Source organism: Parastagonospora nodorum (genome assembly GCF_000146915.1).
Source record: "Parastagonospora nodorum SN15 chromosome Unknown scaffold_17, whole genome shotgun sequence".
Taxonomy (NCBI): Eukaryota; Fungi; Ascomycota; class Dothideomycetes; order Pleosporales; family Phaeosphaeriaceae; genus Parastagonospora; species Parastagonospora nodorum.
This window is the reverse complement of record NW_001884565.1, coordinates 464962-480688: the sequence shown is the minus strand read 5'-3', so window position 1 is coordinate 480688 and position 15727 is coordinate 464962. Positions and strand designations below refer to the sequence as shown.

General features: G+C 50.0%; 5 protein-coding genes across 5 annotated transcripts; 4 read left to right on the top strand and 1 right to left on the bottom strand.

The window, feature by feature from the left end:
• Positions 1 to 794: 794 nt before the first annotated feature.
• SNOG_10600 (hypothetical protein) lies at positions 795 to 2047 on the top strand (the record flags this gene model as incomplete). Its single annotated transcript, XM_001800813.1, is given in 3 exon segments — positions 795 to 816; positions 831 to 1537; positions 1589 to 2047. The coding sequence occupies 3 exon segments, from the start codon at positions 795 to 797 to the stop codon at positions 2045 to 2047; spliced, it is 1188 nt and encodes a 395-aa protein (XP_001800865.1).
• Positions 2048 to 5486: 3439 nt separating this feature from the next.
• On the top strand, positions 5487 to 6146 carry SNOG_10599 (hypothetical protein; the record flags this gene model as incomplete). Its single annotated transcript, XM_001800812.1, has 2 exons — positions 5487 to 5576; positions 5820 to 6146. 2 exons carry the CDS (start codon positions 5487 to 5489, stop codon positions 6144 to 6146), a joined length of 417 nt encoding a protein of 138 aa, XP_001800864.1.
• Positions 6147 to 9369: 3223 nt separating this feature from the next.
• Positions 9370 to 11744, bottom strand: SNOG_10598 (hypothetical protein; the record flags this gene model as incomplete). Its single annotated transcript, XM_001800811.1, has 4 exons — positions 9370 to 9477; positions 9516 to 10277; positions 10719 to 11575; positions 11666 to 11744. 4 exons carry the CDS (start codon positions 11742 to 11744, stop codon positions 9370 to 9372), a joined length of 1806 nt encoding a protein of 601 aa, XP_001800863.1.
• Positions 11745 to 12852: 1108 nt separating this feature from the next.
• SNOG_10597 (hypothetical protein) lies at positions 12853 to 14276 on the top strand (the record flags this gene model as incomplete). Its single annotated transcript, XM_001800810.1, has 2 exons — positions 12853 to 14204; positions 14256 to 14276. The coding sequence occupies exons 1-2, from the start codon at positions 13122 to 13124 to the stop codon at positions 14274 to 14276; spliced, it is 1104 nt and encodes a 367-aa protein (XP_001800862.1). The 5' UTR covers positions 12853 to 13121.
• Positions 14277 to 14937: 661 nt separating this feature from the next.
• Positions 14938 to 15653, top strand: SNOG_10596 (hypothetical protein; the record flags this gene model as incomplete). Its single annotated transcript, XM_001800809.1, has 2 exons — positions 14938 to 15229; positions 15256 to 15653. The coding sequence occupies 2 exons, from the start codon at positions 14938 to 14940 to the stop codon at positions 15651 to 15653; spliced, it is 690 nt and encodes a 229-aa protein (XP_001800861.1).
• Positions 15654 to 15727: the final 74 nt, after the last annotated feature.

The window sequence follows — 15727 nt, the reverse complement described above, 5'->3', positions numbered from 1 at the left end:
CCTCCCCGCGACAGTATCCGCATCAGATCGGGCCCCTCAAACCACCCGTACACCGCTGCCCGCACCTTGTCGTTGGGCGTGCTCGGCAAACTATATCAGCGCCGCAGCCTCATCCGGAAGTGTCACGACGTTACTCAACCACTACCAGACGCCCCCAAATTGCTCTTCGCTTGACAAGCGTCTCATAGTGAACTCGCTTTCCCATTCTTCCTCTTCTTCTCTCCACATCTTTCCATAGAAACATAGACCTAATTAGCCATGGATACCCTTTTGTAAGTGCTATAATTCCCCCATCCGGCACTCAGTGAATGCTCTGTGTTCACCCATATCGTCCTCGGGCACGTGACTCACAGGTCCTAGAACAGCAGAGATATATGCCAACTCACCCCGCTTCCGGCGGCGGTCGAGCACCTTTGTTGACGCAATCCACGATCTCCCGGAGAAAGAGGAAATGGCGCCCGCTCAACTCTACAGTACAGAATCTGGTCGCCTATTTCACTCAGGACGAATTGTCATCGCAACCGTCGGATTACCAGCGCGAGGCAAGACTCACACCTCGGTCGCTGTAGCGCGCTACCTGCGCTGGCTTGGTGTCAAGACGCACGTGTTTCACCTGGGCGATTATCGTCGCGCAACTCTGGGCCCTGAGAAAGATGTGCCCGACGACTACTTCTTCCTGAACGCCTCACCACAGTCTGTCTTGCTCCGCAACAAGATCCTGAAGAAGTGCCGTGAGGACATCTACCACTTTCTCGAGCACGACAAGGGCCAAGTAGCCATCTACGACGCTGTCAATGCGATCACCCAAGGTCGTCGGTCGCTAGCCAAAGAGTTCGCGAAGAATGGTATCCAGACCGTGTTCATCGAGTCGCACTGTACAGATGAGCGCATCATCCAGGAGAACGTGCGTCGAGTGAAGATCGGCTCTCCCGACTACATTGGCTGGAAGGATGAGGATGCTGTGCAGGACTATCTCGCTCGCATCAACTCACGGATACCGCACTTTGAGACCATGGAGGAGCCCGACTTGCACTGGATCAAGATGATCAACGCCGGCGAGCGAGTCGTCGTCAATAATTGTGCATTCGGCTACTTGTCCCAACGAATCGTCTTCTATCTCCTGAACTTGCACATCAAGTCAAGACAAACGTACTTTGCTCGCGCTGGAACCACTAGCGAAGAGGACTCGTACAAGGCGGATGCCAACCTTTGTGACGATGGCCGAGACTACGCAAAGAAAATGAGCGAAGTACTGATGAAGTATCGCGAGGAAGAGAAGCAAAGGCTGGTTGATCAAGGCGCGCCAGATGCTGCCCTGAAGCCTCTGACCATCTGGACTTCAACGCGAAGGCGCACAGTGCAAACGTCCGAGTACCTCGCAAATATGGGTTACCGCGTCAGACAACGATCGCAAATGAGCCAGATGAACCCCGGTGTATGCGAGAAGATGTCGGAAGCGAAGATCCGGCAAGAGTTCCCCGAAGAGGTCAAGAAGCACGAGGCTGATCCGTACCACCACCGGTACCCAAGGGCTGAGGTGAGCTTTAAAAATTCAATTTCCCTTGCTGGAACCACTAACAGTTTGTAGTCATACCATGATCTCGCAGTGCGTATGGAGCCCATCATTCTTGAGCTTGAGCGTGAAGAGAATGATCTGCTCATTATCGCGCACGAGTCCGTGTTGCGTGTGCTTTATGGGTATTTGATGGCATGTAATGCAGCCGACATCCCGAAGCTCCAGTTCCCACGGGACGAGATAATAGAGGTTTGCACATCTGCCTCCACGCTAAGAAGGCGCGTACTAACTGTGGACCAGATCATACCTTCAAGCTACAACAACGTCGCCAAGCGGATTAAGATTCCCGGCCTCCCCCAGAGCATGGTGCCAGGAAGCCCAGAGGACATTCAGATCCCAGTACCCCCTAGTGGAGCAGTAAGTCCCATGCCGGGAATGGGAACTCCACAGACTGGTTCGGGCACAGCCACCCCACAGAACTCCTCACAGCCTCTTAATTTGAGCAAGACGCATATTAACCCGTCTGCTTGAGTAGGTGCGAGTTCGCTACCGGTACGGCGAGACCTTTGACAATGAAAGAGCCAGCCAGCAAACAGAACCTTATGCGGATATGGATTGAGGTGGGTATAAATCTTTGGGCGACGGCGTCTGGCGCTCTGCTCTTCATCTGCCTCTATGATATACACGTGTAGAGCACTACCTTATGCATGAAACGAATGATATCCTTAACTTGCTGATCCTAACTCCGTGCCCCTCGTTGCTCATGCTAATATCGACTTTGGTATAAGACGATCTTCGAAACCAAAAGTGTCAAGTTTATACAGGCTTAAGCATCGCGCAACACGTGTGCGCTAATTTAGACACTCCCCATTCACCATTACGATTTCGTAAACCTAAAAGCCCCCTGGAAATTGCATTCAGCTATTGGGCTCGAACGTGCTATAACTTCCGGTGAGTGCACTGCTCTGCAACATAAAAATTCTGGTCATTACCACTCACCTATGCTCATCACGAATATTATTCAACTACATCAAAAACTGACAGCACCCAGACGTTATGTTTTTGTCCGAAAGTCAGTCACAACACATTTGATGGCGGCGTTTTGGGGTCGGTCCTGTTTGAAACTACGCATGAGGAAATTTCGTGAGATTGGGCATACACACATCAAAAAAGCACAAGTTCAACTCATGTCCTTGTGCTTTCAAAAAAACAAGCTCAGCATAGGCAGGACTTGCTGGAATTCTCACAAGCGATCACAAATCACATGGTCCGGCTGGGGCGCTTCTAAATATAAAACCCTCACACACCTGTGGTCTTTTCTTTATACATCACACACAGTTTTTCTTTTTTTTGATTTTCCAAAACTTGTGATGTCTGAGTTCTGAATTGCGGAACTAAAAATGGGCTACACACGGACTATGCCTGCACGCCGTAACCCTTCGAGTGCAAACCGCAATGACGGCAATCAAAAGGCCTACGCTGCGTTCATATTTTCCCGCGACTCAACACCTATAGAAAATAACGGAAATTCTTTTTGCCGACTAGCCATGCTTTCTGCTTGTCTGGGCGGCAGCTAGGTATCGCCCTACTTGGAATATAAAAACCCACGAAGCAGAAGGGAAAGCATTTAGAGGCACAGCTCCCTGAACGAGCTCAAAAATCTTTCGCCGATATCTTCATGTGCTGTTCTCGAGCTGAAAAACTCCTCTACGATTGATGTTCATGAATGTCGGCAAAAGAAGTGTGAAAAATACAGATCGAAAGCGAACGATGGCGTCTCATTCCTTCAACCAAAAATGCATTGTCTCAAAAATAGTCCATGATGAATTCTACGGTGTATGCGTCGAAGTCGTATTTAATGAAAGCAAAATAGGCTGTCGCTATGACTCGTCGTGGGTGGTGTGAATATAAAAACTCTTTACCTGCCGATGGGTTTCTCTTCTTCTCATCAACACTTTTCCAGTGCTCAAGAAAAACATTGGGGCTTCTGTACATGTTTCGCTCAAAGGAACAAATCCGGTCAGGACATGTCTGAGACGAAAGAGCGTGCGCTCATAACAGAAAATATGTAGTGGGGCTCTCCGTATTGCCTAACTTGTCGGGGATGTTAATAAAAAAAAGACGAACAACTAAACGCATGTTTGGTAACCAAACAGTACGCGGAAGAGGTGTCTTGATTGCAGTCTCAAGATGTTGTCAGCCCCTTCCACGCTAGGTTTTCTTCTGGACTGATGATAGATAGCCACAGTGCTGAGTGCTCGGCTGCGATTTTAAAGTGATACATTGATTACCGATGACCTGAAGACGTCATTCTTGGCTATTTGTACACAGCGTGTCGTTTTCTCGCGTCTATGTCATTTGGAGCACTGGGCTATTAAAATTTATCCTTTGCATCTTAACTACTCCACTGGCAATGTTCTTAAAACTACATCGGTTCCAAATCGGGTTCAGTAAGGTCCCATATTTCCTGCAGCGCCGAGAAAACGGTAAGAGCTGATGAATATTTTCGCCGCTGATTTGATAAGAAGGTGTACGAAAGATGAATGACATGGCGGATAAGATCAAAGTATCATGTCAGAAGCTGCACGAAATGTTGCTTTTGGCTGATATGCCCGCGCTTCAGTTTAGAGGTTATGCTTTGGCGAGATGTTTAAAGCACAGAACAAGTAGTATATGAGATACTTCAATGCCCGCTTTTTCCTTCAATCAACAGACTCTTCCCCCAACCTCTTAAAAATGCCTGAAGAGCATTCGCCTACGTCTGGAAAGGCTGGGTTCTCCAAAACAGAAAGGGTCTTCATGTCATGAAAGTGAATCAGGACCGCTTAGGCAAGGCTCATGCATTAGTCGAGGTTTGATTACAGGTTCGTCTCGTCTCCATCTACCTAGGTATTAATGGAATACGCATGTCGTCGAAAGATCTCGCTCATGACACAACTTGTAGACATGAACATATGCCTGTTCTCCGGTATCATCTAATCCTCATTGCTCATTCCACTCTCACGAGATTCGGTCTTGTGTCAATCGCCAATTACGGCTCGTCGAACTCGAAGTGAAGCTCCTGGCTTCAGCAACAGCCTGAACACAACCACGCTAGCAATAATCGGGCCTATGCAGCTGAAAGTAACAAGTCCCAACCCGTATTCGAGGTTGCGCACAGAACAAGGCAGAATGACAGAAATCCGCGCAAATTCTTTGCGTTGTTGCCATGTATGCATGGGCTCCTGGTGGCGGCTGCACTCAAAAACACGAGCTATTTCGTACTGCCCGTTTTGCGCATGGAAGTATTTCAGGGCTTCTAGCGGATCTGCACTGTTTCAGAAAGCCTGGCAAATGCAAAAATAGAAATGCTTACACGGCAGCTAGTAAGGGTTCTGCGGCTTGGTCTGGGGAAAGCCTCCACGATATGAATGAAACGCTATCGGTACGTGGACGCAATTTCTATGGCACCCGTTTTCTTGTTGCTATCATCCTTGTTGCTACTTTCCTCGTCGACATGCTCATACTTATTCTCACAGCACCTTCATTATTACTTCTAGCAATAAATCCATCGGCAACAGAGTTGTTGATGTTGCAGTCAAGATCGTGTTGGATTTATCGGCGAAAGCTTTGGTGTTCTGCCGATCGTGCCATTGCGTTGGGCAGCCCCTAGCTTCTTCTTCAGATCTGCATGGGTGTGCTCTGCGATTTCAACCTCGCATGCTGGCCGGCTATCTCAGCAGGATATCTTGAACTTGAATAGTAGCACGGTGAGCCAAAGCAATCAGTAGCCGTACTATGACCCTTTGCAAGTGATGTGAAGTATAAGAAGGCCTCCTGATCCCACTGATATTTCCTCACCAGCTACTTCATCAATCCAACAGTCTCGATCATTCGCCCACGTAAGCAAATCCCATCGTCAAATGTTCGTAGGAAACCTTCCAAACTTGACAGCAATATTCTGAAACCAACACAGCTCCCGATCTCCGATATGAAGCTCTCCGGTATCGTAGGACTGGCAGCACTTGCCGGCATCATCGAAGCTTTGCCAACTGTGGGAAGCGGTTCTGCTTCCATCGAGGTAAGTCATCTCTCTCGACAACCGCATTGCACACATGGGGTCTATGGTAGCGTGAGCGGACTAGGTCAATCTGAAAATCGTGTCTAATCGATTTTGTAACGACTTTGGGCAATGCCAGACATCTGTCTAGCGCACAACAGTCCGTATGCAACGCATCATCTATGATACGGTCCAATCACGCTATCATGGACCCGGGGTGAACCGTACGGATCACTTGCCAATACTTTTCTGACTACATCACAGGCTCGTGACGCCCAATGTTCACCTCCCGGCGAGCACAAATGTGCATTGATGATCTGGGCTACTGTCGGAATGAATGGCCAGGGTGCCACCGTCGTGGATGGCAGCTGCAAGGACATCAGGGCAAAAGCGAAGTACGACACCGGAAAGGGCAAGGGCTTCAGTGCAGATCTTACCACGACTTACGGTCCGCACTTGTATATGGGTGCCGCGTATATTGGTGTCAATAATCTTGATGCGGTAACTTACCAGTACAAGGGACAGAGTTACACAGGGAAGGACTGTAACAAGTTGTCTCCCAACCTTTTCCAGTGCAACTTTGCCTGTTAGGGGGCTTAACGCGTGGTCATTATCTGTCTAGGAACGTTTAGGGCTTAGTGGTACTTTTGCAAAGAAGCAGCTGAAAACAAATCATATTATTCCGCAAAGTCCCTCACCGTCAGCATGTGCGGATCAAATCGAAGACATATCTTAATCACCGCCAGACTGCGATATTTGTGAGCAGAGACCATTCACGCCGCCCCAATACCCATCCATGCATCGACCGATTCTACTTCAGGCGACCATCGGCTCATACTTTCGACATTTCATCTACAGGTGCATTACATCAAAATAAGTCAGTATCGAGATAGCAAGTATTGTGCGTCTTCCGAAAGTTCGTCTCAACATTAGATCTCCTTTCATTGGACACACGTCTATCACTTGACCCCTCGATCAGAGACGAGGCAATCTCAATGACCCGCTAGTACTCATATGGTTATGACAGCTCGTCTCTAAATCTCCTAGCTTACGGCGTGTGAATACATGCTATCTTCAAGCATCTTTTGACTCTCGTGGCACACCATAAACTTTTCCGTCGTGTCTTTCTCGAAGAGTCTGCCTCCATAGCATGCCTACTTTGCGCTTGTTGTTTTATATGACCATAACTCAGAGTTGGAGGAAGAAAGCGGTTATTTTGAAGCGTCAAATATAACTTCACATGTGCAAGCTCTATGCAGGCAAATAATCTAGTGTTTCGGTTAGACTCGAAGATCCGAGGCTCAAATTGCACTTTTTGGTACTTGTGGGAGCGAGTGCTAGATAGGACTTCATGTCACCCACACCATGGCCGTTGCAACATGAGACGGAACTCGAGTCTCCAAATCTCATAAGTCCGGAAGTAATGCGAAGGTCTTGATGAGTATTTTGTTCGAATATTCGCAGAGCAAACAGAAGGACAAAGACCAAAGGCTTGCTTGTTTTGAAACACGCTTCTGCTTGTTTGGCTTTGTTTTGGAAGGGCAAGTATACCGTGGTGTCAATGGAAGAAGGTAGGGGAACATATCAAACTATTTATACCGCCAACCCTTGCGGTAGTGGACCAGAGATATGCTGCACGTTCTTTCGGCATAGTCTCTTAGTACATACCACGACAACGCAAGATCCATAGCTTTAGGTGTTTGTAGAATATGTCCAAGCACATCCAGCCTCTTCTTGTGGATTTTGATTCCCACACCATCGCACTTGATTGCGTAGATTTTGATCTTGCCCGACTGCTCTAGACATACTCACAATGATCACACGTTTTCAATTTCCACAGAGTTTGAGATCATCATATATCCTGGATGAAGCAGCGCAAGAGCAGATGAACATGAGACGATACCAAGTAATGCTTCGAGATGAGTGCGTTTACACCATACGAACATATCTGGGACGTTTTTTTTATCTAGTGCGTGCTGGACATGACGGATGTAGTCGATCATTTTTGGATGAGATCATTGCTGCATATTTCCGTTTTTAGAGATCGATTACAAGACGTGTAGTGTCGAACTGAGGATAATATGCGCAGTGTGTATTTATGCAAAATCCGCCGCAACGCTAAGCATAACGTCTGCACCAAGAGCAGTAGAAGCACAGATAACATACCTCGGTTGGATATCGGATTGCAGACATAGTATGTGGCTTCCATGTTTTTTTAACAAAGCCGCCAGATCGCGGACATGATTGAGGTCGCGAGCAACTGTAAGAATTCTTTTTTGCAGCCTTGGGAAGAAACATGGTTCTTGCATTTCGTTGTTTTGATCCACGACATCAGATCTCATTGGCAAGATTTGCAAACAGGTGGAACACTTCTGAGGGAGCGCACCATCGCTTCAGTGAGGTATGGTTTTGGTATTCAAACACAGGAAAGGGGTGCAGAAGACATATGCAAGCCCCAGCAGTATTTTTTGGAAGAGTTGGTATTATCCAGAAGCTCACAGAGAGGACGGAGAGGTGGATGTCAGAGCTCTTTCTGTTCCTTTCAAGATTTCGGACGGAGCAGAAAAGCCATATCGAATAATGCTTGGAGTTTCTTTTGCGTGCAGAAAACATGGATCCCGGTCAACAGCTTTTTTTTGGAAGAACACGACTTCTCACTCAGATAGTTTTGGACAAGAAGATGAAAGTTTGTGATACAAGAAGAGAATCGGAACAGCGCTGATAGAAGTATTTATGCACATTCCCACGAGCCAACCGGACATTATATTTGTCGAATGGTGTTTTGATACACAGCGCAGCTCCATGCGACCCCCGAACCAAACGTTTATCTTCGCACAGCAAAACCAGAGGGCAGTCATGGCAGCACGTTATACCGGTTTTGACCAGGACAGCTCCACCGATCCATTTCGTTGCTGCACAAATCCTGATCCCGGGCATGGAACTTCAGTTGGAGTTTTTTTTTGTTCTGGAGGAGTAGATATGGATGGTTCGCTCTTGTGTAACAACCAGAGCATTAGATATAGGCCGTTCTCGTATGTTTCTTGAAGAGCATGAGGCCCGCGCGTAGTATATTCGAGATCGATAGTTCTGCTCGAGAAAAGGCAGGAGAAACATGCGTATTTATCTGTGAACTTTTGGAAAGAGTCAGTTGACTGGGGGAGGCAGGAATCACTCATGGGAGCGCCTTGTTAGAGTTTTTCGGTTGAGAAAATCGAGTGAGCGACTAGGCACATGAGGTCTTCTTCGAAAGTCTTTCTCGGAACGCTCAACGCTCGAGGAAGTGCATATGAAGGTCACGTTTTTTGCTTTTTAGACAGATGCAGAGGGTCGAGAAACATTTCAAGAATGTTGAGCGTTTTGGTGACATGACTCGTCTTTGCCTTAATTTTAAAAGAAAACGGCAAAACTTGGGTGATGATAGGAGGTCAGGAGAAGCTGTAGGAAGGGTGGTATTTATACATAGACCCGAAGCTCGGAAATATGACGTGACGAGACATGAGCTTCCGACTTGACCTTTTCGACATTCCAAAATAATCATACACGAAGATTGTCACCATCCGGTTTTTCAACACTGCATCCCCTTCATTGCGTATCATCCTCTTCCTTTTAATTCTTCCCCTCATCACCTCCTCCCTTCTCACCATCTTCTCCCCCACCACTACCAAACACTTTACTTCCAAACGGCCGCGACCGCCCCGCCCTTGTCGCTGCCCCGGCCATTTTCGACACCGAGGTCGCACCACCAAGCCACGAACTGACCGTCTGGAGTAATTCCTTCTTAGCCCGCTTGTGGGGCGGTGTCGATATTCGTCGTCTACTGCTGTTCCTTTGTCGCGGCCGGATACTCGCGTACTTCTTGACGCGCAGACGCGATGCGTAGTGCCGCCTTATGCGCGCACGATTGGCAGGACGTTGTCTCAGCCTTTGGAAACGGATTTTAGGCTGTGGAGATCTGCGTGCTTTGCTTTCACCGGCATATGTCAAGTGGTGACGGATCTTGAGCTTGCTGGAGGCTTGCTGGGAAGCGTTTGTGATGTTTCTGGCAGTCTGGAGCCAAGCGCGCCTCGTGAGGTATTGCTGCACCGGGTGCTGATGTACTTGTTCACTGAGGCTCTTGCGAATCTGCTCTGAGGTCGTATTCGTGCCGGGGGCGAAGAGCACTTCGTCAAAGGCTTGTAGTTGCGCAATGTGCGCTTCCAGAAGCGGAATGTGCATATAGAAGGGGGCTCTGCCCGGCCTGTCTGCTCTTCGCTGTCGGGATCTTACCATCGTAAGAAGGCGTAGGCGCAGAGTAAGATGAATGCTGTATATTTGGAATGCATTTTTGTTCGCAGCGCGTATGATCCATTCGAGCTGGTCCAGTGCAGCCAGCGCTGTCCGCAGATCGTTTCGGAGAGCAGATGTGCTAGCATCCAAATCGTTTACTTGCCTCTCAAGACTTAAAACGACTCCAGATCCATCTAGAAGGCTTCCATCAGCCAAGTGCTTGTTTTCATCCATGGTACTCGATGTCCTGTGCAGGAACTCGGAGAAAGTAACCACACGTTGCCGTTGCCTGAGTACACCAGGTCGGTGCTTTTCTCTGGCTGTTTGCTCTTGCTGCAAGTTTGCGACAGGCTTCTCCGCAATTGAAGTTTCCATCTCGGGGCCGTTTCCATCACCAGATTTGCTAAGGAACCAGGTGAATCCGCACCTCTCCGGGCATGACAGGATAACGATGAACTGGAAGTGATTGTTCACGACGCGCTCTTGAAAGTCTTTTCCACATGCGATGTGAGATTCTGTTTAGCATGATCCGCAGCTGATGGAGAGCGAAGCCACCGTCCTCCACATCTCTTTCAGCCGCTATCAGAAGTTTGCGCAAAAGTTTCACTTGCTGGACAACTCGGCGTTTGTGATCGTGTACAGACCTCAGGACTGACTTCTGTTCTTGCGTCAACGACGTAATGGCGTTAGCGATCTGGGTGTATCGTTCGAAAATCAGTCTTGACTCAGATGTTTTCACATCAGCAATTTTGCGAATTAGAGGTGACAATTTTGGGTCCCGCTTCTCTAGGCGATACAACAATTCCTTAGATTCGTGTTGCCAGCTAAACATTAACTAACTGGAGCATCAGATATCGAGACTGCGATTTCTTGACTGTCCGAGTCTTGGCCACGTACATCATTGTTCGAGATCTCCTTATCTGCCAGCTCGACACTCCACAAACGCGAATATGGTGCATCGATTGTAGTTGTTCCAAAAGGATACAACGGATCTCTTCGGTTCTGACCACGGCGCCGAGTGAGTGTCAGGCCACCTTCGGATAGAGCACCGAAGCTGTTTCTGAACACAGCAATGTATTCGGAATCAGCTCCAACGTGCTGCCATGAACCGCCTGGAAAAGAGTCGACCGTGCTAGGGATTACACCAAGCTCCCAGCCTGGAGCTCTCTGCTTTGGTAGTGACTTCAGGTTTTCCAAGGCTTTGTCTCCGTCCACTTCACTTGCCGGAGCAGGCGCGATGAAGAATTGTATAGCGTCACCGTCGCGCACCACTGGCGTCAGGGCTGTGGAGAAATCGCCCGGACCCTCAAATCCGCTAGTTGCATCTTCCATGCGAATGGGTACTTCTTCGCTCACAGGCACTGGATCAAGCGACAATAAACCTGCCTTTTTTCCCCAGCCGCCTCCTCCACTGAGAACTCGATGCAAGCTGGCTCCCTCTGCAATTGCTGTCGACACATATGTGCTCCACTGAGGTGGGTTACTTTGCCATAGACGATCCCACAACGCTTCATGCATGTTCTTTCCTTTTTCCGATTTGAGGATGTTCTTGCCGAGGATCCGCTTCGTTTTGATGTCTTTGTTCCGTTTTTGCCTTCCACGCATGACCAAAGCCCAAGCTGTCGTTGGCTGTGCCGGCTCTCCACGTGCTTTGAAGAACCGAGGAACGACCTTCTCGAGCTCCGAAGCAGCAGTCACACTTTGCCCCTCGTCATCAATAATACGACGAATGATATTGCCCATACCTCCTTCCACTGTTCGGGGGAACGTTAGTGGTAGAAGTGGTATACTGAGTACTGAAGACATTTGGCCTGATTCAGTGCCCGACGCAGCCATTCGAATACCGTGGTGTGTCACATCCGTCCGCTCCTGCAGAGCCACAGTCTTTTCTTTGGCATCCAGTGTCCAATTCGTGTAGTACATGGTTGTAGGTGATCCGGTCTGGAACACGGTGTTCGCGAGAGGGAGTCGCCAGGTATCACTATATGGGCGTTTGGCTCCTGTGTATCCAGATAGTATGAAGTCAATAGCACCCTTGTCGGGTGATCGTGGAGCGGTTGAAGGTACCGAGGCGGAACTTGGAAGCATTACATAGGCAATCCCTTCGAACCCCGTGTCCCCTACTGGTGGCTCGGTAGAACGCTGCTTCACAACGTCTTGAAGCGTCATCCCAGACGCCATGGCCCTACCAGCAGGCAGTTTGTCAACCACAGCACATATTGCCTGTATCGTAAGGTCCTTGTGTGCGTTGCTGTACGCCCGGCGAATTGCTTTGGCGAGGAAGAATTCATCGTTGACAAGCCACGGCGCAAACGAGGGCGTGACTAGGAAAACGCAGAGGGAGTCTCGGTAGACATCAGGCCTTGGGAGCGGCTGGATGTGATTGACGATGATGTCAGGTTGCTGCTAAATTAGTCGTGACTTGAGAGTAGAACGAGTATTCAGTACTCACAGCGTGTTTCAAAGAACTGGGAATCAAGATGGCACTATTAAGGTTCCGTATTGGTGGCGATGCAGTGCTATCAGGCGTTGCAGTCTCCGCATATCCTCGCCTGGTCCCGAAGAGGGTAGATTTTGTGGACAGAGGTATGCGACATGACGTGCGAGAAGAGTGAAGGTTCCTCAGAATCTGCCATTGGGGCGTGAAACCACAAGATATTGGTCGGGGACTTGTCGACCATGATGTGACTCGAGGGTAGAGCCTCAGTCCAGACAAGCGGGAGCAATTGGATGGCATGCAAGAGTCTGGGTATGGTTGGGATATGGAAGTCAAGTATTCTGCTGGCGAGGTCTAGAGTCGCGAATAATTTTCAGGGTCCTCTGTCATGTGTTATACCTAGCCGCGCATGCTGGTGAGGTCCTGCAAGAGAAACAAGCGCCGTTCCTGGATTTGGTGTTGCGGCTGTCCATGAGGTCAACACTCGGAGCTCCCGCAGCACCTCCGCGAAACTAGTGGTCGATGAAACTTTGGGTGACTAAGCCGAGAGCCGCAACAACGGTTCAGGCAAGGGCGATGGATGACAGACAAGAAGCCACTCCTCACATCCGCCCGCAAGCACAAGAGGCCAATTGTGCTCTTTGCGTCCTCCTGCGCTGCCCATCGACCGGCTTGTTCTGCGAATCCGCGCCTGCTGAAGACACTTTTCGGGCGCCATTGCGGCCACGTCTCCCACCTCCTTGCGCCGACGCCAGGACCGCCATCCTCACCACCAGCCCGTACTTTTCCTTCTGATGCACCTTTTATAGACGGCCCAATACTGGCAACCGCGGTTCGCCTTGTTTCTTAGTCCAGCCGCCAACATGTCCCGCTCCTTCCGACGCTCCAATCCCATCACCATCGTGCTCGCTGCGATCCTGTGCATAGGCTTCTTCGTCTTCTTCTTCTCCGGCGGCGATGCGCCTGTCATCGGTAAGAAGGGCTCCGGGGAGACCGCGACGAATCCGCTATCGCCTCCGTCGCTGCCTTTCCGAAAATCGAAAGCAAATGCACCCCAAGCAGCCCCGCCCGTTGTACACTACTACATGAACAATCTGACAACTTCGAAAACCCCGATCGAGAACGAGGAAACCGTTCTGATCCTGACGCCCATGGCACGATTCTACCAAGAGTACTGGGACAACCTGGCGAAGCTCACCTACCCTCATGGCCTCATCTCCCTGGGTTTCATAATACCAAAGACGAAGGAAGGCAATGCCGCGTACGCAGCGCTGCAGACCCAAGTCGCAAAGACGCAATCGGGACCAAAGGGCAAGCGCTTTGCCGCTGTGACGATCCTCCGCCAGGATACCGAGAACCCGCTACACAGCCAGGTTGAGTCTGAGCGACACAAGATGGAGAACCAGAAATCGCGGCGCGCGGCTATGGCCAAGGCACGCAACTCGCTGCTCTTCACAACCATGGGGCCCACTACGTCCTGGGTACTCTGGATGGATGCTGACATTGTGGAGACTCCACCGTCCCTCATCCAGGATCTTGCCGAGCACGACGTCCCCATCATCGTGCCCAACTGCTTCCAGAGATACTACAACGAAGAGAAGAAGGCCAACGACATCCGCGAATACGACTTCAACAACTGGATCGACAGCCCGACTGCGCAGGAACTGGGGGCCAAAATGGGCAAGGACGACATCCTGCTCGAGGGTTATGCCGAGATGCCCACATACCGCAGCTTGATGGCGAAGATGTACGACCCTTCTGCAGACAAGATGGCGAAGACTAAGCTCGATGGCGTGGGCGGTGCAACACTGCTCGTGAAGGCTGAGGTCCACCGGGACGGCGCCATGTTCCCACCGTTCGCCTTCTATCACCTCATTGAGACGGAGGGATTCGCCAAGATGGCTGCGCGATTGAACTGGGAGAGCTGGGGTCTGCCAAACTATCTTGTAAGATCTAACCTCTCATGCAGAAGATTATAGTTACTAACCATGATGCAGGTTTTCCACTACAACGAGTGAAGCACGAAACCCAGCACGGCGATCACGAGAATCTACTTTTGAACGACGATCCGGCAGACAGTGAGTGGCGTTTCATCGGAACGGTATCATATCATATTATAAAAACGCCATTGGGCGCTATCATATCTCTTGTTATGTACACTACATAGCGCCTTTTTTGCACTTTACCATCAGTTGAACTGGCTGGCACGGTTTGCACCAGCACGGAAATTCAGGATATCCAAATAGAACTATTGTACAAGTCTGTTTCAGTCTTCATCGTGCTTTCAATACAAGTCTGTCTTGATCTCGTGAAAGTGTGGATGCGCCACCTCCGCGGGAGTCCACTCCACCCTCCACCAGGACCCTGCGACCTTTCATAGGTCAATTGCTTTCCTCCCGTCTTGCGTCAGACCCACGCGATAGCACGTACGTACCGATACTGTCGACATTGGACCTCTGATCTACAAGCGATGCACGATACCGAAGGGTTCCCTGCACTGAGCCGAGCTCCCGGGACTCGAAGTCTATCTCTCCCGGACATGCGATCCGGCGCCTCAGCTGCAGCTCTGCATGTGAATGACCAGTCGTACTCAGAAACTCCCCGCTAGAGCAAACACAAAGGTCGAAACATCACCAATTCCTCGCAATTGCCTGCAACACGAAGAGCAAGCCGGGAATCATGCAGCAAGAACCACCCCGCAAACGCACCGCCGAACACCCCCCCACATCCTCGTCGACTCCACAACTAGACTACGGCTCCATCTCGCCCGCTCGCGATCAGCCCTCCACCACCAAAGCCGCGTCCCGCGAAGCCGTCGCCGTCGAGCAGCGCGAGCACTCTCGATGGCGCGCCGTCTGGGAGCGCTACGGCAGCGTGGAGCTTGAGAACAAGGGCAGTGTAGCTCGGGATCATTTAGCTCTGGGTACCCTCCTCCCTGCCTCACACTCTGGTGTAAGTCGGAAGTTGACATGTGTGTTACAGAGCGAACCTTCCTAGCCTGGCTGCGCACATCGCTCTCCTTCGCCTCCATCGGCATCGCCATAACGCAGCTTTTCCGATTGAATACGAGCTTGGAGAAGACGCATCAACATCAACATACCTCTCCATCTTCCTCTCCCTCCACCCCTCCCTCAAACCAATATGACACGTCGCTCTCCCCACAAGCTCACCTGCGCCACTTGGGCAAACCGCTCGGCGCAACGTTCATCGGGATAAGCATCGTGATGCTGCTCATTGGATTTCACAGATACTTCGAGGCGCAGCATTATGTGATTCGCGGCAAGTTCCCTGCGAGTCGGGGCAGTATTGTGGTGGTGAGCGTGATTGCGGGCGCGTTGATTTTGAGTAGTTTGATTGTGATTTTGGTTACGGCGCCGGCGGCGTTTGAGAACTGAGAAGGTCATTTTGAAAAAGTAAGGGAGTCAGGCTATGCAGGACAAAGTGAGCATGTTGGTGGGTATCTCGGTGT